This window comes from Carlito syrichta, unplaced genomic scaffold, assembly GCF_000164805.1.
Source record: "Carlito syrichta isolate Samal-C Ts95f unplaced genomic scaffold, Tarsius_syrichta-2.0.1 Scaffold311369, whole genome shotgun sequence".
In the NCBI taxonomy this organism is placed as follows: Eukaryota; Metazoa; Chordata; class Mammalia; order Primates; family Tarsiidae; genus Carlito; species Carlito syrichta.
In genome coordinates, this window is record NW_007255465.1 from 1,600 (window position 1) to 25,701 (window position 24,102).

The following is a 24,102-nucleotide window of genomic DNA, read 5'->3' on the forward strand; positions in this document are numbered from 1 at the left end:
TAATGGGAAAGAGAACAATAGCTGAGGAGGAAAAAGCTCAAGGAAAATATGAAATTGCTAGCTTTGTAGACATAGAGACTGGGACAACTTGTCAATTAAAAAGTATCAGTGGCAGGAGATATGAAAATGGCATGAGGCTCAAGTGGAAAGATGTTCTTTGGGGAAGAAAAGAGGAGGATGCAATCAGCAGTTTATGTGGAAGAGGAGATATGTGAAGAAAGAAGTAGAGATACCCTTTTTTTGATACTAGATGAGAAGAGGTGCAAGTATCTATTATATAGTAATATTAATGTTGGCTGAAATTTCTTGAATGCATTTAGTATTGTACCAAGCCCTGTTCTTGGTGTTTTATGAATATAATCTCACTTGATCTTTATAACAATCCTGTAAGATAGATATTTTTATTATTCCCATTTTACAGATGATGAAACTGAGGCACAGATTGATTAGGTAATGCCCAATTTCATGCAGCTAGTATGTTATAGAGTTGAAACTCAAATCTAGGATGTTTTGATGTTTCTTTACCTTTTACTAGGGAGTGGCTTAAGTAATGGGAAGAATCTGGCTCCTTTTATTATCTCTGATATATTGAGACTGGTTATACAGAAATTATTTTTGTTGGTGAAAAGATGTTTCCAAAAATACAAATGCCATTTATTAAAAGTTAAGCTTAGTGCAAAAATTTTAACTATAAAACTATATATGAGGCTATTTTGTAAGAAGTAATTCAAATTATAACTTTTTATTGTCCTCATATTAATTAAGAATATGAGTGGTTGGTATGCAGCTTGAATTTATTTCAACTATCAGCAATGGTAATTCATAGAAATTTTACTTTGAAGACGAATTTTATGTGTGTTTATAATGACAATATACTCCTTATTCTCTAATAACAAAATATTTTGAAATGCTTTCTTCATTTAGAGACTTAAAAACCTGATACCACGTCAAACTGATTTCGATCTGATGCGGGTTACATACAGGTTTCAAGAAAAATATAAACACATGAAAGAAGATCTTGCCAGTGTGCATTTTGAGAAACTTGAAAGATTTCAAAAGCCCAAGGAAGAACAAAGATGTTTTGATATTGAAAAGGTTTTATAGAACAATTTTTCCAGAAATTCATTAGCACATAGTATACCGCTTGAGATTTATGCCTGTAGTACACATTGCATAAGCAATAATGTAGCACAAGTTGCACTTTTCTGATGTATGACTTAGCCCTGCCCTCTGTCACCGTTTCTCTCCCTCACTCTCCTTCTCTTCATCTTCATTCTTTCTGTCACCTGTACTAAGAACTAAGCACAAGTAGAGTGGCAAGACAACTTGATCTTTTCCACTACTGTAGTAGAAATCGAGGTTTCAGCTGCTTTAGTGATGGGAGATTGTTACTAGCTACCCTAGTGATCAAAGGTTTAAGACCACTGTTACCACAGAGGAACATAGAGAAGATATTACCCCTCTCTTTCCCTTCTTTTGCACCCCTTGGTCTTTCTCACCTGCCCCATTTCTCTCTTCCTGGAAATGTGGCATAATTCTTTGCTTGCTTCTCTTTTCAACCACTGTGAACAACTCTCAACCTCTTCCTGGCTCTTGCTTTTTGCTTTGACTAACTCCTTGCTGCTTCTCAAATTTCTGAAAAAAATCTTTAATGGTATTCTATGCCTTTATGGACATGAAAGGATAATTATTAAAGACTTTTAAGAGAATTTTAGGGGACTGGGTATATGGAAAATGTCAACTACAGACAAAAGAATAATAGTTCTTCCCATTATACTGTAAAATCACTTTTAAAATTCATATATTAAGAATGATAAGAAATTAACATATCATGAATGTTGTCAGCTCCTTGTGGAAGGAAAGATGAGCCAAACTCTAGAAGATCATATGATTCTCTTACTTGCCAGAAAGTGAATAAAGGATGTACCACCCTTTAGCATTGAATGGTAAAGAGACAAAGCTCTCTTAAAGTAGTGTTTAAGTTGAGACCAAGTGCTGGAGTGTAATTTATGTCCAGCTTTGAAATGCCAAGTTTAATGCAGAAAGCCTTCAGATAAAGCTGGAGAAAAGGAAATACTATGTCATTAAACATTCAAAAATGAATAACGTTAAAAAATGATCATAGGAAAAAAACCAGAGCCAAAAGGAGACCCCTATATCTTCCTAGTTTTCTTAAGGAAAAAAAACAAACATATTGTAATCAAATAAAAACTCAATTTTGGAGAGTGAAAGAAAGAAAAATTTTAAATTAACTGTAGTTTCTAGTTTTTTAATGGTAAATTTCACTTTCCTTGAACACAGAAGCTGATAATCTTATTAGTTCTAATATAATGCTTTAGTAGTAAAGTCACAATTAGTTTCATATGTTACCTCTTACATCGTTTATTTTTAAAATACTTTATCTGATTTTTGATTTCTTTTCCCCCTTTCAATTGCATTACCTGCTTATGCTTTTTGAAGAGATGATCCAGGAATATCATATAATTTAGTGTTGATTCAATCTTTGAGGTAGCTCCTGAACTCATTGTTTTGAGTGTGACTGGGTTTTGAGGAAACATGTCATTTCTATGGGGTTCCCAGGAGCTCTCCTAGAAACTATCCCCTAAAAAAAAATACTCCAACACTGGGTGGGATTAAACATTTTCTTCAGACCATCATTAGAGATATAATTTTCTCTTCCTACGATTGGGCAAGTCATGACAAGGAGACTGGAAAATAATTAGACTTTTCTTTACATTAAAACATCTTTTTTTAAAAGTATCATCACACAGAATGAAAATACAGACATTTAATAAATATAATTTAGGGATTTCAAAATTGTGTCTTAACATCATACTTTCCAAAATAAGTCATACTGATACCTGCTTCTTAATATTATACAATAACACCTAGACCATTGATTAATTGCTGGGTTCTGAAAATTTAGTAAATTGTATATCTACAATTATATATTATGAACCTATGAGTGTATAACATTACCTATTCTGACTATTATTCTGAATTACTAAACTAATGTATATGGAATACTCAGCAACGCTTAAGCAGAAGACGACAAAATGAAATAATGGCCAAAATCCAAGCAGCTGTCATACAGATTCCTAAACCTGCATCAAATCGTACTTTGAAAACACTTGAGACCCAAAAAATGATGAAAAAGAGAAAAGAAGCAGAGGTAAGTGATAACCCCTTAATATCGTGCTGTGTTTACCTTAATTAAAGAATGATCTTTCCCTAAAATATAAAGATAGACCTTCTAAAATTTCTCACTTCCTTTCTAAATTATCTATGGCCCTGTCCTTTTTTCATTCATAATTCCTCTACTCTATAAATATTCAAACCATTTTATATTACTGTTCAAAAACAAAGAATGTCGATGTAGGCCAGGGTTGGCAAACTCCTATCAAATGGTTGTACTGATCTGGACTCCTGTGTTGCAAAAGATCCTGTGGTCATTAACAAACCAGGTCAGAATGGGTGCCCTCATAATGGGTCATGTCTTAGTCTTTTTGCATTTCTATAAAGGAATACCTGAGGCTGGGTAATTTATAAAGAAAAAGAGCTTTTATTTAGCTCATGGTCCTGCTAGCTGGAAAGATTCAGATTGAGTATCTCATAAGGGCCACAAGAATGAGAAGGAGCAGGGGAAGAGGAAAGGGATGGAGAACTGGCATGTGCAGCCATCACGTGATGGGATGGGAAGTAAGACAAAAAGAGAAGGGGGAGCTGCCAGTCTCTTTTAAACAAACAGCTCTTATGGGAACTAATGGAATAAGTACTCACTCACCATCAGGAAGGGCATTAGTCTATTCACGACTGATTCTCACCTGCAACTTAAACTTCTCTCCTTATGTCCTACCTCCAACATTGGGGTTAAACTTCAACATGAGATTTGGGGGGCAAGCATTCAAGATCATAATTGCTATTGGTACAGCAGGGGCCAAAGTATACATACCATATAAATGCCATTCCTGCTATATGTTTTTACTCAATTTTTCTTCATCATACATCACTAATTTCCTATGAATTCCAGGAAAGTTAAGTGACTTGTAGCTATCGGTATATTTTAAATTTAAGAAACCTACACTGGCGATATTTTCCTAGACCACACCGTCAATCATTTTAGTAGGATATAATCTGCTTATATTTCTAGGAGAGCAATACTACATTCTGATATTAATTCCTGAAGTCTGCACCATATACTGCTACGATGTTGTTTGTGGTTTCTCATGTGACTGACAAAGATGATTAATAGCTATCATTTCTTGAACATGTACTATATGTCAGGCTGTGGATTGGGCATTTCACATTGTCTTTAATTTGTAAACAACTCTCTAAGTACGATATTATTTTTTCCATGTTGCAGATAAGGAAACAGTCACAGAAAGTTGACACAAGTTCACAATGCTGGTAAAGTAGAGATGGATAGATCTCTGATTCCTAAGTCCATTGCATTTTACATTAACCCACATGTCTTTTTCATAAACAATGCTAACAAATATCCTGCACTTGGATTCCAAAAATGACCACTTACAGAGACTTTTTTCTAACTCCATTTTGTATATAGCTCTCATATTGTCCCTGAGTTGATTAAAGTTTATTAATAAGAATTTATAATATACAAGGGTGAGCTAAAGTTAATTTTCAGAGAACAAATTAATAGTGTAAATAAGATTGCATGAGGAATATTTAAAACACCCGCAACAACAATTTTTAAAGAAATATTTATATCCAAAAACGTATGTCCTGGCTCTTTGAGAATGTTCATTCTAATAAAATCCCTTGGTGCACTGGCAGAGTTAGAATCATGAACTAAATTATTCAGATTAGGCAATTTCCACTTTCTTATAGGTATAGTCTGAAAACAACAAATCAAAATTATAAAAATATTCTGGAATGCAGCTTTTCATATCTGGGCTTCTAATTATCTTGAAGCAGTAGTACATGTTACCTTGTACAATTGAATGAATATGGTAAATGAAGTTTTTTAAAATGGTTTTTTGAGGCAGAGAACTGATGATGAACTTTCTTTAAAGGATGTGGCCAATGAAATCAAGAAGTTTGAAGCATTAATAAAAAAGGATTTCCAAGCAAAAGAAAGGTGGGATGTGAACTATTTTAATAGTCATAAAACTGTATTCTGTTCTACACATAACTTTTGAATATTTAGATGTAACTTATTTGGAAAAACTATTCCAAGGACTTTTCACTTAGGAGAATCTTCATTCAGAGAATATGAGGGAAGATAAATGAGTTAAAATTCAGATTGTTTGTTAACAGCTTGTATAAAGATCTAGAGAGAAAGTGGCTATATGAAATGTGAAGCTGATTTATTTTTCTGTACTAGTCTTCTAAGTTCCCACATACTTTCTAAACACCACAATTGTTTCAAGTGACCACTAATTTAAATTTGTCACAGTAAAGCCTTTATTAGACTCTAATTTAGTTTCTCTCTTGCTATATCCTCCAGCATTTAGCACGGGAACCAACAGTGAGGAGTTGTTGATTGAATTAATTAGTTGACAATATGTCATTAAGACAGTTATTTTGGTTAGTTCATTTCAAAAATGGCCTAATTAATGAGCTTCATTTACCTAAAGATAAAGATCCCTTATTCCTTTGTTTTCTATTGAAGGTCACTGATGCACAGAAAATAATCCATTAGAGGGTACATATATAGGAGTCATTTGGAACTTTCTGCATTTTTAAATGGAAGCTGTTCAAACTCTAACTCATTTACATCTGATGAAATGAATTTAAAAAGATACTAACTCTAAATAAGAAAATCAGAAACAAATTACATATTTTCATTTTATATTAATATTTTCTGAAGGAAGGAAAAGACAGAGCCAAATAAGGAGGAATAAGAAAAAGTGTCAAGGAAGAAATGATGACAATGTCAAATGTGAAAAGAAAATCAAGCAAAATGGAGGATATATATGTATCTTACCTTTCCTCTACCCTCTGCAGAAACTTATAGTTTCTATTCCCATTTATCAGTTTTGCTTCTGACTGTTAAAACAGTGTAATTCAAGTCTACTCATCCATGTAGCCACCACCTGAACCCTACCATACCTATCCTGACCTTGACCATGAAACCACTGGATTTCTTCTAACTCTTTCACTCACCTCACCATTCACATGCTCTGTGGTGATAAACATATGGTGTATATCAGAAAGACCATCTTCAACAATTGAAATACTTTGTTTTGTTGGTGAATGCTATTCTCTGTAGTTTCCCCCATCTTCTTTCCTGAGACCCATAAATTCCCACAAAACTTAGCAACCAGAATTAACAAAGCACAGCAGTGTCTTCCAAGCCCTGCACCAGTATCCATTCCTTGCTATGTAAATTATTTAATGTCTTAATGATCATCCCCACACTGCAATATTTACTTTGCTCCCCATATCCTTTGCCAACCCAATCTGACACTTGGTTTCTATCAGTTAGCTTTAGAAACCTCAAATTAGATAAAAGTGTACTTCTCTGTCATGTTATAGAGATTGGAAGGTAAGCATCCAGAGTGTATTGTTTTCATCCTCAGGATCATATTCATGATACAAGATGTTTGCTACAAATCTAGGCTTTGGGCCTATGTTCCAGGCATGGAATATGGATGGCAAAAAGTATTTATCTCCTATCTGAAATAGGTTCCTTTAAAAGCCTTCCCAAAAGTCTCCTATAACATTTTTGCTTTATCTTACTGATGAGAATACAGTCACATGGCCACACCTAGCAAGGTGGGAGAGTGGGAAATGTAGTCTTTAGCTGGGTACATTGCTTCCCTGAATAAAGTTGGGGTTCAATTTTGAGGGAAAAGGGAGGGACATAGCAGTGTCAGGTCCCTTCTTCACAGAAGCCTCCACTTACTTGGTCCTGTCAGATATTTGCAACTGAGGGGCCATAACATATTAACAGCCTCACTTCTCAGAGGAATAAGATAGGGCCTATGGCAGCTGAAGTCCCTGGACTTCAACCTCTGGTTGTGAGCAGCCTCATCTGAGACTTGAATCCCTCCTAGTGTGCTGCACAAATATAATTTTCCCTGATGGGCTTAAAAATAAAAACATTGGGCAGTGCTGGTCAAAGGCAAACTTTTAAACAAAGTCTATGGGTAGAATATATGTCTCTTTTTAAGTCCTATTATTTTATTTATTTGTTTATTTTTGAGTTGGAGTCTCACTCTGTTGCCCAGGCTGGAGTGCAGTGGCACGCTCATGGCCACTGCAGCCTCGACCTGCTGGGCTTAGGCGATCCTTCTGCCTCAGCCTTCCAAGTAGCTGGAACCACAGGCATGCGCTACTATGCCTGGCTTATTTTTTGATTTACTGTAGAGACGAGGTCTCACCAAGTTGCCCAGGCTGGTCTTGAACCGCCGGGCTCAGGCAATCCTCTTGCTTCGGCCACCTGAAGTACTGGGATTACAGGCTGAGCCACTGCGCCTGGCCTTAAGCCCCATAATTAATCACTATTGTTTAAGTTCATTCTGAATTCTTAGCTTAGAATCAAAAATGTTCTGGACTCATTGAGAATCTTTGCACTAACTTGATGCCAAAAAACACTAAATTCTTCTCATAGCTTGAGCGTGAGGAGCACATTCTGCCACTGCCACTTTCACAGCCTGCTCCTAAACAGTTCCTATAAAATGATACCTCAGAGCTAGCAGTGCAAGAGCTCCCATGGCTTACTCTTCCCTCCATATGTAAAAAAAAGCTTCTTTTTTTTTCATTTTTTAGACAAAAATAAATACTATCTGATATTTGCTTATTTAGCTGAAGTTTTTGGCTCCTGTAATTTAGCATTTGGATTAATAGATTTATCTGAGGCTTTTCCTAAAAACTTTTATTTTAAAAAACACAAATTTAGCCGGGCTCGGTGGTTCAGCCTGTAATCCCATACCTTTGGGAGGCTGAGGTGAGTGGATTGCCTGAGCCCACAGGTTCGAGACCTGCCTGGGCAGCGAGACCTCATCTCTACAATAAATCAAAAAATCAGCCGGGCGTGGTAGCGCATGCCTGTAGTTCCAGCTACTTGGAAGACTGAGGCGGAAGGATCACCGGAGCCCAGCAGGTCGAGGCTGCAGGTGGCCAGGAGCGGCCACTGCACTCCAGTCTGGGCGACAGAGTGAGACTCCAACTCAAAAAATCAAACAAACAAACAAACAAAAAAACACAAAAAACAAATTTGACCAAGGTTTCAACTACTAATAATTTATAAACATAAAATTCTTAACTTCAATAGAGGTCTGGCAAGCAAACACGTATAAAAAAAAGTAATCACTACCCTTAAGAAACTCATATCTAGACCACAATTACTAATGTTTCTTTCTTTTGTTCAAAACCTTGATCTTGGTGAAAATAGTTAGCTATCCTGACATTCCTTTCATTATCCTATACATGGCTTGTAAATAAGCATAAGTACTTCATTTAGTTTATCTGTCTTAAATGATAAGCTTTTAATAATGCTTCATTATATGTGAATTGATTTTGTGTTAAATTTCTTAATACTAAAAAATAAAATTCATCTGAATGTAGTAAAAAAAAAAAAAAGAAACTCATATCTAGCAAAATGAATATTTATTTACTTAAATATCTTGTAGCTTTCTTTTTTTCTTTTTTTTTTGAGTTGGAGTCTCACTCTGTTGCCCAGGCTGGAGTGCTATGGGACGCTCACAGACACCCCAGCATCGACCTGCTGGGCTCAAGCGATCCTTCTGCTTCAGTCCTCCAAGTAGCTGAAACTACAGGTTCGCACTACCACGCCCGGCTAATTTTTTGATTTGTTGTAGAGATGAGGTCTTGCCAAGTTGCCCAGGCTGTTCTCGAACCCGTGGGCTCAGGCAATCTCTTCACCTCAGCTTTCCAAAGTATGTAGCTTTCTTTACACCATTATAGGAATAAGGCAGTAGATGAATGGATGAATGGGCTGATTGATAATTAAAGGAGAAGCAATGTGTTAATTATATTATTGGCAGCATAAATACAATGTTTATAGAGCTATTACCCCATACTTTATCTGCGGCAGAAACTTTTAAACAACACTAAGTAAAAGTATAATAAGAATTTTGATGACCGATTTAAAAGTGTTATGCCACACAATTAAATACAAAATCATAAGTAAATCAGGTTAAACTCTTTGTCATTCCTGAGTCTTTGGTAGCTACACAGTTTGTACTCAGCTCCTCTCAGTAGCAGAATACAGCCAAAGGTTGAGCCCCTATTAGTAAAGTAATTACAATTTTAGTGTGAAATTGTTATGTTTGTAGAGTGAGTCTAAACATATTATTTGAAAGTTATCAGACATCAACTACTTGCCAGGCATGCAAGGCACAGGAACAGAGGTGAGGAAAATAGGGTACTTCTCTTACTACTCAGATTTCAGTTGGGAACAAATTATGATTTATAATACAATAATATCTGTATTATAAGTATGTAGTTATTAGGTCATCAATCATGAGTTAAATATGTTTTTACAAGAGTAAATTTCTGTTTATACAAAAATTGATGACTTTTTAGTCCCTACACACTTTAGTAATGTGTCCTTGTTTTTTGAATAAGATTACAAGTTATATTCTAAACCAGAAAAATTAATTACTCATAACAAAATCAATGATTATTCATAATATAAAATTTATTAGTTTTTGGCAAGTAACATTATGGTATTGCTCAGGTTATTTCACTGTTATATTCTCTTTACTTTCTAAAGAGGTATTCAGATGATAATTGATAATTATTAGATTCTAATAGTCATAAAATATAACTTTTGTGTTTAATGAATGTGTTAACTTTTTGTTTCTAAATTGAATGTGTTAAATTTCTGTTGGGAATACCGCCAGCCTCTTCCAGATTATTTAAGTTTTGGACATGAGGTAGAGCAAGAACTCTGAGGTAGATCTTCTCACTTATGTCACTAGGACATGGGCAAGAAGCCAGATCAGACCTGTGCTTGCCAGTGTGGCATGATAAGCAAGTCATTCAGCTCTGGAGTTCCCAGTAAGAATTGAGCTGATGTCCTAAGCCATCAGGTAGTTCATAGAGTAACTTGCATTTTTATAGATGAGAGAAGAGTGGTAGTAAATGGAACTATCCGTAGAAGCACTTTCTAGTGACTTGTCATTAATGCACCTGGCCTACTCTTATAGAAGTATACCTTCCAAGACACTTGGGTTATCAATAATCTGGCTTCTGTTGACTCAAAAGAGATAAGGCAGAGGTCCTGAACCAGAGACTGGAAGAGAAATCCAGTCTCTTTGGCTAGAATGAAAATCTTAAAAATTAAAGAACAAAAAGGTAATGAACCTAGAAAGAAGTCTATGCTTAGGACTTCACAGAGACAGAGTTTAGAAGTAGAGAGAAGCAATTTGGGTGATGGGCTCAGTAAAAGACCAAATCTCACTGTCACGCAATGTACCCATGTAGCAAACCTGTACATGTTCCTTTTGAATCTAAAAGAAAAAAAAAGAAATGAGGTGAAGCAAACAGAATCTATTGATAAGCTATATCACACTGAGCTATAATATTTGCTGCAATGCTTGTATTAATAAATTAACAGAGAACTCAAGGGAGCCTTCTTCCGAGCTCTTTCTCCATAGTCACAAACAGTAGCATATGATCACATTATTTTTTAAAGTCTAAAATAAAAACTATTGTTCTCAGTTCATCCAAGACTTCTTTAGATACAGCAGGCCAGACAACTACCGATTTGTTAAACACCTACTCAGATGATGACTACATTAAGAAAATTCAGAAGCGCCTAGAAGAAGATGCTTTTGCACGCGAGCAAAGGGAGAAAAGACGGCGGAGATTATTAATGGACCAGTTAATAGCCCATGAAGCACAAGAGGTAAGAAATCTAGATGTTGATTAAATAAAATAGTGCTGGGAAATTTACAAAATATAGTCTTATATTCACAAAAAATATATATCTTATATATGTATTGTCTCACTCTGAATCAAATGTCACTTTTACATTCTCACATCATAATGGCAAGTGTATTAAAAATAAAAACTCTACCTATTTACAAAGGAATCTAAAATCTGGTGATGATTGTACAACATTCTGAACGTACTAAATACAACTGAAGTATACACCTAAAAATGGTTGAAATGGTAAATTTTATATCATGTATATTTTACCACAGTAGAAAAATACAAAAAAAGGAATCTAAAATCTCTGTCAACCATGTGTATCTATTGTTATTTTTAGAGAAAAACAGGGAATGTTTTAACAAAAACAACATGGAAAAGGTATTCATCCTTACTAGTTTTCACTAGTCTACTCTTCTACTCCAGTGGGTTCTCAAAAGGTAGTTTCTGGATCAGCAGCACCAGCATCACCTGGGACCTTTCAGGAATGCAAATTATTAGGCCCAGTCCAGACTGAATCAGAAACTCTGGAGTGGGACCCAGGAGTCTGTGTTAACAGGCTCCTTAGATTATTCTCACACAGCTACAGTTTGAGAATCACTAATCAGCTCTTCCACAAAACACATTTTTTCTGAACCTTTACTATGCACTGGGTACTAGGTCCAGAGATCCAATAGTAAACAGGAATAAAAAGAAACCCAGTCTCATACAGCTTGCTGTTTAGGGTTTATAAACAAATAAGTACATTAGAGTGTGAAAGTGCTATAAAGGTGATGGGGGATGTGGTGGACACTTAGGAGGGATGTTGTCTTGGCTTGGTTCAGGGATGGTGTCTGGAGGACAATGGCAGAAGCATGTAGTTAGTTGATTAAAGGAGGGTAGGGGTGGTTATGGTGGAGTGGGGTTAAATGGCAATTTTCAGGGGAGGCCAAACCACGGAAGGTAAAGGGTGTCTCTAAAGGAGAGAGTATCATGTGGAAAGGCTTGGTGCTTTTAACTAATTAAAAGTCATGTCATCTAATAGGAGTCACCAGAGGCCAAGTCATAATGAGCCTTGTATGCTGTACAGAAGAAAATAAAGATTTTATAATTTTCTATTTGAGTGCAAAGAGGAATAAGAGTTGCAAGTTCAGATTTGCCTTTAGAAAGATCACTCTGATTTTAGTTTGGAGAATAGATTACAGGATGGCAAACCAAATCATAATTGTTACTGTAATCCAGGTAAGAGATGATTCCAACTTAGTCATCTTAAAAGGGTGGCAAATGGGATTGGAAGAAGTGGCTTCAAAAGCTATTTTGGAATTAAAATCAGTAGGACCAAATGATTCATTAGGCATGAAGTGTGAAAAAGTGGGAAGACAAGCTGAATTTTTAGCTTGCACACCTGACTGGGTAGAGGTGTCATTTGCTGGAGTAAGGGAGATGGTAAGACAAATTGGCTTGGGGAGGAAGGTAACTTTAGTTGTAAATATAAATAAGACATTTGTGTGTCTAATATATGAAAAAGTCATTTGAGAAGACTTCTTTTATTCACCTAGCCACATCTGATCTGTTCAGTGGTTCTGTCCTCTGAAAGAAAATAGAGGCTTCATATAAGTATGAGAACTATAACTGTTTGTCCATGGATTCCACTTCTTTCTTAGTGAAAGACCAAAGAACAACTTTGGATATCTCTGTGCTAGAAGGATATTTCTTTACATTTAAATTTCTTTAAATTTTTAAATTTCTTTATTCAGTCAGTTTTCTCATCTCCCCTTTATTTAGAAGATTGTAAAATATGAAAGCTAGATCATGTAAAGTCAATTTTAAAATAACTACCAATTTTAAGTTTTATTACTTAGAAATAGAATTTTGGGTACACTTCTATTTATGTTGTAAACAAGGTTTTTTGCTATAGTTTTTCTATTTATAATCTAGCTGACACAAATAATTCCAATTCACAGTGGTGGAATGGGAAATTCTCATATATGCCATGACTTGTTTTCCCATCCATCCTTCTCTCCTCCAAAGAGAAAATGGTATATGTCAGGAATAGAAATTGCTCTGCTACCCTCTTGTCCATGCTGCTTTTCAGAAGTATGATGTGACTCCTGTGTCTCTGGTGCCATTTGTACTGAATCTACCAGAAATGCCTAAAAATATCTTCAGTAGCTTCCAAGTTGTTGCATTTCCCCCCTGAAATTTATGTACCCTCGTTTTAGTTTGGTAGAACAGTCAGAGACTTGTGCTCAAGTTGATGTCTTGCCTAGTGATTCATAAATAAATGGATTTATGTGAATTAAATGATGAGATTTCAGGTTAGTACCATCACTTTGACTTTTTAGAGGATAGGTTTTGAGAGTAGGGGTGGTGCGGGTGAGGAATGATAGGGAAGAGTTAATGTTGTCCAACGTCAAGGTAGTGTCATGGGGTATGGAATGGAGTAAGGGTATGGTTTAAAAGCATGTAGGAGGTACAAGAGAAAACTTCTTGAAGAATTGGACATTAGGAATGATAAGAAAGGAATGAATTTAGGATGGTCATAATGTCTTAAATCACAGAGTGGATTATTATAGGTCATAAGCAGACATGAGGAGATACAGGAAAAGAATAAGATCTGAAGAGGAATTAGTGAGTTTAGTTTTGGAGTTGTTGAATTTAAAGTGCTTCATAGGTATTTAAATGGAGATATTCAGGCTGCGAACACAATTTAGCTCCCACCTGGTTCTATGGTAATTTAACGAGTATCTTGGCTAGTTCTTAAGGTTTGTCCTAAATTAGTTACCTCTGCATTCTAAGAACAATTTCTATGCTGTTTCTTTGAAACTGGCATTTGAACACCAGGTCCCTTCCTAACTTCCTAACTAAAAGACCCTTGAATACTTAGCCGTCATATCTTTCCTGCAGTGCTCCATTTCTCTATAAGAGCTGCTTGAGTATCTTTGGAAAATTAGGTAATAGTTATAGACCAAAGGAGGCTCCTAGCTCCAAGGTTTTTTGTTTCTGTTTTTTCTTATGGGAGAAGTAAAGGGCCTAGCAATCAAATTGAAGTTGTTCTGGATTATGTATATATCTGTCTAAATCCTACCCTAATATTGTAAATATAATTAAAATAGTTTGTCTTTTATTATTTTCCATTTTATTCATTGTAAATACAGAATATTTGACCTATGTTCTGTATTAAATAAGTATCTGTAGGCTGCCTTGAGCACCTAATCATCACTCGTATCTTTGTTTCTATGAGAAAGTATATCTTGCATTTTATTGAAATTTTGAGAAAAAATCTATTTCTAAAATGTGAACTATTTTTACAAGGGAACAAAATAAATCCCACTTAACTTTGAGTATAAGTCCAGTAAACTTGCTAGTCCTCATGTTGAAGCATTTTATATATGGCATTGATTCAGCCATTCCACAGTAATTTCCTTTTCTTTTTCCCATCTTAATCATCATGTGATTCATCCAGCAATGACCAAAACATAACTGACCAGTCCAGTTTGTTCTTCATAAGGATTGGAATGACTAGATTTTATCTCAACAACTAAATTACCTTGTCATATAAACACAGCTACAGCTCCTAGAATTCACTTAAAATAATAAAACAAGTTTTTATCTTTTTAAAAAATAATATGGTTGAGACTGTGCCTCATATATCCAAATGTGATAGGCAGGTTGAGCTGGCTTCAGCTGTGCTGTTCTTTTGCTAGTCACACCTGGGCTTGCTCATACATCTTTAGTCAGTTGGTGAGTTGCTACATGACTTATGAAAGCTTCATCAAGTCCAACTAGGAAGACTGATGCCTCTCTCTATTCGTGTTCTCATTTTCTAGCAGATCAAGTTTGCACATGGTGACAGTGAGAGGGGAATTAGGAAACTCAGGCCCCAAGAGTTCCTTGGGTTTTGTATGTTTACTGATGTCCCATTGGTCAATTCAAGTTAATAATCACTCCATATGCCTTATTTAAGAAGTGGAGAATAAATTTTCCTTTTTGATAGCATTATCTTCAAGGTAACATTGTAAAGCTGTGGATGAACAGAAGGAAATAATTTGTGGATATTTTTATATTCTGCTTCACTTCCAATATTGGATCTCAAAAGAAAACAAATGATTGACATTAAAGTTTTTAGAATTGTATAACTAGATGAGGCATATTTTTAATTGTTCATGATTTCTTTTTTCTAATATACTTCAACTACTAAGAGAAAAAAATTATACTTGTTTTCAGTTGAACCTATATTCAATTTACATTTTAAAATAATTCCCCAGTTCAGGTTTCAGAATTTACCATAGAGTGTTATAGTTAGTATATGTGTCTTGATTCTATTAAATATAGAATATTTCTCCTGTTATTTTATAGTAGGAGAGATCATCTAATACAATGTCATTAATGATGCCAGATTTTCTTCCTCAGTCATTGGATTGTTGAGTGTTAAATGGAAAACTCCTGTGTTTAGGTATTCTTCTACATTTTCCCCATTGAGTACTATAATTACCTCTTCTTTCCACTTGATGTCTCTGTTTAGAAAAAGTGAGAGAACTTGATAGGCTCAGGGACTTGGAGATCATCTTCCATCTTAATCCCATCATTTTACCTAAAAAGATATAGGCTTGAAAACTTACCTGCCCAAGACCACCCAGCCAATGAATAGTACAACTGGGACTGCAACAGCCAGGTCTGCAAGTCCCAATTTAGTGTTTTTTCTACTGCTCATGTATTGTCTCCCCTTTCTTAAAACAGCCAATAACACATCTAGTTTCTTTTTCAGATTATGACCACTCAGATTTTCTAGGATAAGGAGTATATCATTTTCCCATAGCCTCTTCTCCAGGCTTCACATTCTCAGTTTTTAGCTTTTTCTCACACTGGTATTGAGACGTTCCCACTGAGAACGAATCAGATCTACTGTTTTCAGCTGACAGTGGCTACATTTGTTTCACAACTAGTAGTTATGGTAGAATGAATACAACACGATTCCAGACTTTTGAAAACAAGCTTTTAAAAAAATGTTAACACTTGTTTTTAAAACCTTGAAAAAAATCACATAATTTATTTTAAATCAGACTTTAAATGAAGTAATAATTCATTTAAAGTATTTGTGAGTTGTAAGACCATATTTCTGGATACCAAAACTGCACAGCCTTTGTTGGAAATTCTCATTTTTATATCTTGACTTTTTTTTTGCTATGTTCAAATTTAAATCAAATGGCAGAAATTGATTTAGATGAATATTATGCCTTTTATACATTGTTTATATAGAGGCTTCTTAGCCCAGTGGGAAGTTTGGGCATGGCTTTGAGAAATAATTGGCTCTTCCACTGGTGTTTTCAGGAGGCTTATCGGGAAGAGCAGCTGATTAACCGACTGATGCGGCAGTCCCAGCAGGAGCGCAGGATTGCTGTGCAGCTCATGCATGTTCGGCATGAAAAGGAAGTTTTGTGGCAAAATAGAATTTTCAGAGAAAAACAACACGAGGAAAGACGACTTAAAGATTTCCAGGATGCTCTTGATCGAGAAGCGGTAATCAACATCTCCCTTAAAAATCTTTCTAAAGTTACTATTGATCCTTTCTACCAAGTCATAGTCAACAATACTGTGTTTTGCTGCCAGTCATCTAAGAAGAGTTAATTTTTATGTGATCTGCCTATTTTCTGCCCATTTTTATTTTTGTAACTATGTGCTATATACTCTCTCCTTTAGTCTTGATTCCACAACTAACTATGTAATGCTCACCACCAACCCTATGGCCACGTCTCTAGTCATTTTGATTGTCTGAAGCTCCTTCTCCAATAGATTCCCTGGGAAGGGCTCATGGGAACATTACTCACCAAGTGCTTGTATGTTGATAACAGTGTGTGCCTTCTGTACTTGATTGTCATTTTTGCTGTATATAAAATGCTTAGTTCCTATTTTCTTTCTCTGAATATCTTAAATTCATAACTTTATATATTAAGACAGCTTCAAATTTCAAATTTTTATGTCACCTACTATTATTAATAATTAAAATAATATTTAATATTTTTAAGCCTTTACTTTGAGTCAAACATTGCACTGTTACGTGCATATATGATATAATTCTCACAACAACTGTATGTAGATACTATCTTTACATTTTATACATAAGGAAATTGAAGATTAAAAGGCTCAGAGTCACATAGCTTGTCAGTGGTGTAGCAAGGAGCAAAGCCAGCTTGATCAGACTCCAGAATCCAAGCTCATAACCACTGAAAATTACTACCTCTTACAGACTTCCTCTTTCTTTTCCCGCTTTCTTTTTTTAGGGCTGCAGCCTGTTTTGCTGTAATGAGACAGGAAAATGTGGTGAGTTTAGCAGAGGGTTGATGGTAGAGGTAGAAAAGAAGAAGGAAGACTAGATAGTTGGATAGAAAGGAGGAACAGGAAGGGAGGGAAGGAGAAATAGTGGGGAGGGAGGAAGAGAAGAAGACAGGGAGATAGGCAACAGCGGAAACCAAGGTTGAAAGCTATTCTGTTGCTGATAGGGGCATTGTTCCTTCAAGGTTTTCTATCACATCCTAAATATTTCCATATGTTTCTGAGATACTATGTGGTAAACCAACCTCATGACCCAATTTTTTTGTCACTCTCTGTAAACTATCATCTAATATTCCTACTTTCTTAAATTCCCTTCTCCTCTGAACTCTAGTGGCTCACACCTGTAATCCCAGCACTTTGGGAGGTGGAATCAAGAGGATTGCCTGAGCCCATGGGTTCAAGACCAGCCTAGGTAGCATGGCATATACTTTGTCTCTACAATAAATGAAAAAAAAAATTTAACCAGGCATGGTGATACACGCCTGTAGTTCCAGCTACTTGGAAGGCTGAAGCGAAAGGATCACCTGAACCCAGAAGGTCGAGGCTACAGTGGCCATGAGCGTGCCACTGCACTCCAGCCTGAGCAACACAGTGAGACTCCAACTCAAAAAAAGAAAACAGGGCATATAGAACAATACAACAATAACAAATTCTGATATAATTCCTGAATCTGTCAAATATACAGAATTGACCTTAGAGATCATCCAATTTAATGCTTTTCCCAACAAAAACAATAACATAAACACACAAAATAAAACAGCAATAGCAAAATACATGGTGAACCTTACATAGTAATTCATTGTTATGCATCTAGTCATGTATGAATAGTATCATAATAGGAAATATTTGCTCTAATGAGATGGTTTGGTTAACTTTTCTGGGTATGCTGAGTATTGTTTAACATCCCCCACTTTGAGGAAATGAGGCATAAGAAGGTGAAATGACTTGCTCAAAGTCTCACAGCTAGAACCAGAGTTCTATGCATAAGCTAGGGTTTGAATTTGACTATAGCTCCTTCAAAGCTCAAGTTTACTTCCATTTTATACTTGATGGGTTATATTACAGGAGGCAAATACTCTTTCTAGAGCAAATTAGCACATGATAGAATTTTTCAGGAAGCTGGCATAACGATCTGAAGAGCAATATTTGGTCATTTGAATCCCACTGAGTATTATGTTACTCTCAGCTTGGCTGGACTGAGTTTGACCTTTGCACTTTGTGTGAAGAAACAGTTCCCTAAACAAAATAATAATGTACTGTGTAGTGGGTGATGACAAACTGTTTAAGTATTTCATTACTTTCTGCAGAAATAGATGTTTCTACAAATAAATGTGGGGGATTTTATAGTTGTTATAACACATTTAACATTTGTAAATGTGTTATAATCTCAAGCCAGTATAATCAGAGAATTTCTAAAGTATTTTCAAAGTATAAATCAGGATCATAAAACTCTCCCACTGAAAGACAAAGGACAGTGGTCACAGAAAATGTGTCCAGGTTGAAGCTCCTGAGTTGGCAGTGAAGGGTTAGTTATACTATGTTTCTCTGTGATCTCTGACTACTTGCAACCCATTAACTTGGGACTTTTTTTGAAGGCTTAAGATCCAACTTATTAATAAGCCACAATGGACTTTACCCAGTTAGACCACTTTTCACTGTACTTTGTTTTATTGGTAGGATACACTAAGGGTTTTCAATATTGTTTGTGGCATCATACTCAGTACTAATGTACATATTAAGGAGAAAGTGTTTATTCATGATTTTTTTTCCTGATGTAAAAGGAAGTTTTTCATTCTATTTAAAGACTTTTGGCTACTGGAATTATGACATTATTTTCATTTGAATCATCAAAAGATTATAGTGACTTAAAAATGTATGTTTGCTTTTTAGGCTTTGGCAAAACAAGCCAAGATTGATTTTGAAGAACAAATCCTTAGAGAGAGGGAAGTTTATGAACAGATTGCTGTGGAAAGAGCTCAAGCTCATTACCAAAAGCATTACACAATATGTGCAGAAATTTTGGATCAGATACTTGATTTTTCTACTAAAATGGCAGATTATCGAATGCTAACAAACAAGTAAGTATTGCTTCTTAGAGAATAAGAAAGTGTAAAGTTATAAGGGAGATACTAGACTGATAAATAAAGAGAGACAAAAATGTTTCATGAAAAGAAGACTAAGAAATGAGGTCCAGGAGACCTTGGTTATTGACTTGATTTACCCATGACCAGCATTATTTAAATGTAGCATCTAGATTTATAAATCTATTTCTTGTGGTGTTCATTTCTGAAAGCTGAAGGAGAATGACACCACGGTAGATCTCAGTACAAGTTTTTTGTGTGTTTCTTTTCAATTTTAAACATATGGGGTACAATTCAGGGTTAGATATACAAATGTTCATTATGCAGGTACCCTTGTTGATAAGGTATGCCTTCCCCTTCTCTGGCAGTTTCCCACTACTGCCAATCCCTTTCTTATAGTATTACAATAGTTGTTCAAGGTCTACTTATAAGTGAGAACATGTGATTCTCAGTTATTTGTTACTGTGATAGATCACTGAGTCCACTCAGTTGCTGCAAAGTTCATAATTTTGTCCTTCTTTATGGCTGTGGGATATTCTATCATGCATATGTACCACATTTTTTTATCCAGTCCTCTTTCAATCGTCAGCACAGTTGGTGCCATGTTTTTGCTATTGTAAATAATGCTGCAATAAACATGTGTGTAAAGGTATCTTTTTCATAGATTGATTTGAGTTCTTCTGGGTATATTCCCAGTAGGGTGATTGTGGGGTCGTATGAGAGGTCGATTTTTAGATCTTTTAGAAATTGCCACATTGTTTTCCACAGAGGTTCTACTAGCTTACACTCCCACCAACAGTGTTCCTTTTTCACTGCATCCTCTCCAGCATCTGTTCTTTTGTGAATTATTGATTATGGCCATCCTGACGAGTTAGGTGGTATCTCAGTGTGGTTTTAATTTGCATTTTCTTTGATGACTAGTGAGGCTGAGCATTTTTTTATTTATCTGTTGGCCGCTTGTATGTCTTCTTTGGAGAAGTGTCTATTCATATATTTTGCCCACTTTGTATTGGAGCATTTTGATTTTTTCTTTTCAGCACATTTGGGTTTCTTGTAGATCCTTGATGTTAGGCCTTTGTCAGATATACAGTTGGCAACAAAGTCTCAGGTTATAAAATAAATGTTATGCCGGGCTCGGTGGCTCAGGTGAGTGGATTGCCTGAGCCCGTGGATTCGAGACCTGCCTGGGCAACTTGACGAGAACTCATCTCTACAATAAATCAAAAAATAAAATAAATGTTATAAAATAAATTCCTATACACCAACAATAAACAAACAGAAACCCAAATAAAAACCACAATCCCATTCACAATAGCCATACAAAAAATGAAATACCTTGGCATCTTCCTAACCAGAGAAGTCAAAGACCTTTACAACAAAAACTACAAAACACTGCTCAAAAAAATCAAAGTTGACACAAACAAATGGAAAGATGTTCCATGCTAATGGATTGGAAGAATCAACATTGTTAAGATGTTCATCCTACCAAAGGCAATCTACAGATTTTATGCAATACTCATAAAATTACCAGCAGCATTCTTCTCAGACCTGGAAACGACAATACAGGAATTCATATGGAAACATAAATAAACTCGAATAGCCAGAACAATCCTCAGCAAAAAAAGCAAAGTGGGAGGCATCACTCTCCCAGACTTTAAGCTTTATTATAAAGCTACAATAATCAAAACAGCCTGGTATTGGTATAAGAACTGGCATATAGACCTATGAAGCAGTATGAGATATTCCAGAAGCAAAACCTCAATTTATCACCAACTCATCTTCAACAAAGCCTCCAACAACAACCACTGGGGAGAGGAGAACCTATTCAGTAAATAGTGCTGGGAAAACTGGCTGACCACATGCAGAAGATTAAAACAAGACCTTACCTATCACCATACACAAAAATCAACTCTAGATGGATCAAAGATCTAAAGTAAAATCTCGAACTATAAGAACCTTAGAAAACACAGGAGCCAACCTTATGGAAATTGCAACTGGCAACGAATTCCTGATCAAAACCCCAGGTGCCCATGCTGTAAGAGATAAGATAAACAAGTGGGACCTCATCAAACTAACAAGCTTCTGCAAAGCCAAAGAAACCATTGAGAGATCAGGAAAACAACCCACAGACTGGGAAAAAAATATTTGTCAGTATAAGTTTTTCCACAAGGACAAGGGTAAAGCAATCCAGCTAAATGTGTATGCCTCTCAAGATACCCAGATTTCCTTGTGAAATCTTCTTGAGAACTCACAAGGAAAGGAATGAAAGCCGGATGACCTTCAGGGTAAGACGAAAGAAGGAAAGCACCCAATTACCCCTATACATGATAAGGGTTTCTCTACAGATTTCACCCATACAGTCATGTATCTGACCCACCGCCATATAAAAATCTACTAAATAAAATAACATAATGATGAGAATATCTTGAAGATAAAACTGATAAGGTACAAGATTGAGAAAAAGAAAATAACCTGGAAAGGTGAAAGAAATTAGAGTAAATGGTTAAAAATCATTTTTATATAAATATTAACTAAAAAGTTAAGAAATTAAAAGAACAAAATATGAGGATGCTAAACTATATAAGGGCTGAAAAGGAAAAGGTGATACAAAGCATTATAATGAAAAAATGGATTAAATTACAAACTGGTAAAAGTAGGAGACTTAAATGTAAAAAATATAAAGTAAGATAATTAAAAGGGAGAAAAAAAGTACAGTGCAAGACAGATTCATCCCCTATGTAAATGCCCATAATTTAAAATCAAGATATAAAAACAAATCTCCTCCTGCTCTGGGAAAATGGAGTAGATAGCTTTTCCCTATTCCTCCCCCTAAGAACAGCTAAAACCCTAGACAGTATATATGAAACTCATATAAGAAGATTCTGAAAGAGAGAAGTGAGACTGGTTAGTGACCTTAGAACCTGAGGAGTGATGCAGTAGTGAACTTTGTGTTTTTGTCTGTTTGGTTGTTTGTTTCTCACATATTCCAGGTTACAGCTGAATGTTCTAGCAAAATGACATTCAGTGGTACAGACAGAAATAACCCCAACAAAAGCTTGCTCTCTCCTGACTAAAGGACCAATAAAGGAGCAGCCTAACAAGATGGAAAACTTTTTTTAAAATAACTACTTCATCCAAATAGCACATGACAAAAGGAATATAGTCCTGCCTTTACCAGTGCCAGCAGAGTCCACATAGGTAGTCTAATCTCCCAGCCTTCTGAAGCTCTAACAAGGCATTCCAGCATAGCCACCAAGGTAGAATCAGAGAAAGTTAAGCAGGAAACATGGACTTCCATCCTTGCCTGACAGTAATAGGGCACTCTTCTCCTCTCCACTGGGGTAGTGTCACAAAAGGCCTAGTAGAGAGTCAAGATTTTCACCTATTGCCCAGTGGTAGCAAAGCGACCCTCACTTCAGTGTCATTGAGATTATATAGAGCCAGAAAGTCCACCTCCTCTTAGCAGTAACAAGGATATCCTCTCCTTCAGTAAAAATAAAGGCCATTTGGGGATTTCAGTCCACACTTGTCAGTAACAATATGGTGCCACCTCTTTTCCTTGCCAGAGCAATGTCAGAAAGACAAACTGAAACTGAGGGATTATATAGGATCCAAAGTCTTAATACAAAAATATCCAGATTTTAAGTTTAAAAATCACACATCATGCCAAGGACCAGAAAGAACTCAAACAGAATGTAAAAGGACAACATATGGGTGCTGTCCTGGGTTGAATTGTGTGACCCAAAAGAGATATGTTGAGGTCCTAACCCCCAGTACCTCATGATGGGACCTTATTTGGAAATAGGGGCTTTACAGACGTAATTAATTAAATTAAGATAAGGACATACTGGCTAATTCAATATGACTGACATCCTTACAAGAAGTGGAGAAGACAGACAGGAAGAACACCATGTGACAACAGAGGCAGAATGTGATGCAGCTACAAGGCAAGGAATGCCAAAGGTTGCCAGCAAACCACCAGAAGTTAGGAAGAAGCAAGAAAGGATTTTCCTAGTTTTTAGGGGGATAATGGTCCTGCTGAGACCTTGATTTCAGACTTCTATCCTTCGGAACTGTGAGACAATACATTTCTGTTGTTTTAAGTTGCCCAGTTTGTGTATATTGTTATGGCAGCCCTAGGAAACTAATGCAGATGCCAATACTGAGATGATAGAAATATTAGAATTATCTGATGAAGATTTTAAAGCATGCTTTAAAATTTTAATGCTTTTAAATTAGGATTAAGATTTTAATGCTTCAGTGAGCAATTACAAATACCATGGAACAAAAGAAGAAAACTTTATCAAAAATTTTGTCACAGTAGAGAAATACAATATCGATAAGAATCAAATGGAAACTTTAGAACTGGAAAATACAATAACCAAAATGTGGTTGGGTTCAACAGCGAGTGCAATCATTGAACTGGAAAATTGAACAGTAGAAATTATCCAGTCTGAACAAAGAGAAAATAGACTGAAAAGAATATTTAAAGAGCCTCAGGGACAAGTCATTTATGTCACTGGAGTCCTGGAAGTAGAGGAGAAAGAGAATGGAGCTGAAAGAGTGCTTAAAGAAATAATGGCTGAAAATATCCCAAATTGGGCAAGTGATATAAATCTATAAATTCAAAAATATGAGCAAACGTCAAACAAGATAAACCTCCCAAAATTCATGTAAAGTCACATTATAATTAAATTTCTGAAAACTGAAAAAGAAAACATCTTGCCCAGAGAAACACAAAAGTTTACCCATGAGGGAAAGTAAGCCAATGACAGAGGATTTCTTCTGGAAATCGGAAGAAAGTGGCATAATGTTTTTTAAGTGCTGAGAGGAAAAAAATTGTAGA

The 24,102-nt window shown here is 35.7% G+C and overlaps 1 protein-coding gene across 1 annotated transcript in view; it reads left to right on the forward strand.

The window, feature by feature from the left end:
* Positions 1-924: 924 nt before the first annotated feature.
* LOC103271176 (sperm flagellar protein 2-like) overlaps positions 925-24,102 on the forward strand; it is a gene marked incomplete at both ends in the record, with an annotated part of 166,843 nt that continues 143,665 nt past the window's right edge. The window contains 6 exons of the mRNA XM_008068630.2: positions 925-1,095; positions 3,032-3,172; positions 5,034-5,098; positions 10,654-10,840; positions 16,174-16,362; positions 19,066-19,253. Coding sequence (XP_008066821.2) covers positions 925-1,095; positions 3,032-3,172; positions 5,034-5,098; positions 10,654-10,840; positions 16,174-16,362; positions 19,066-19,253 — 941 coding nt within the window. The remainder of the gene's footprint in view (positions 1,096-3,031; positions 3,173-5,033; positions 5,099-10,653; positions 10,841-16,173; positions 16,363-19,065; positions 19,254-24,102) is intronic.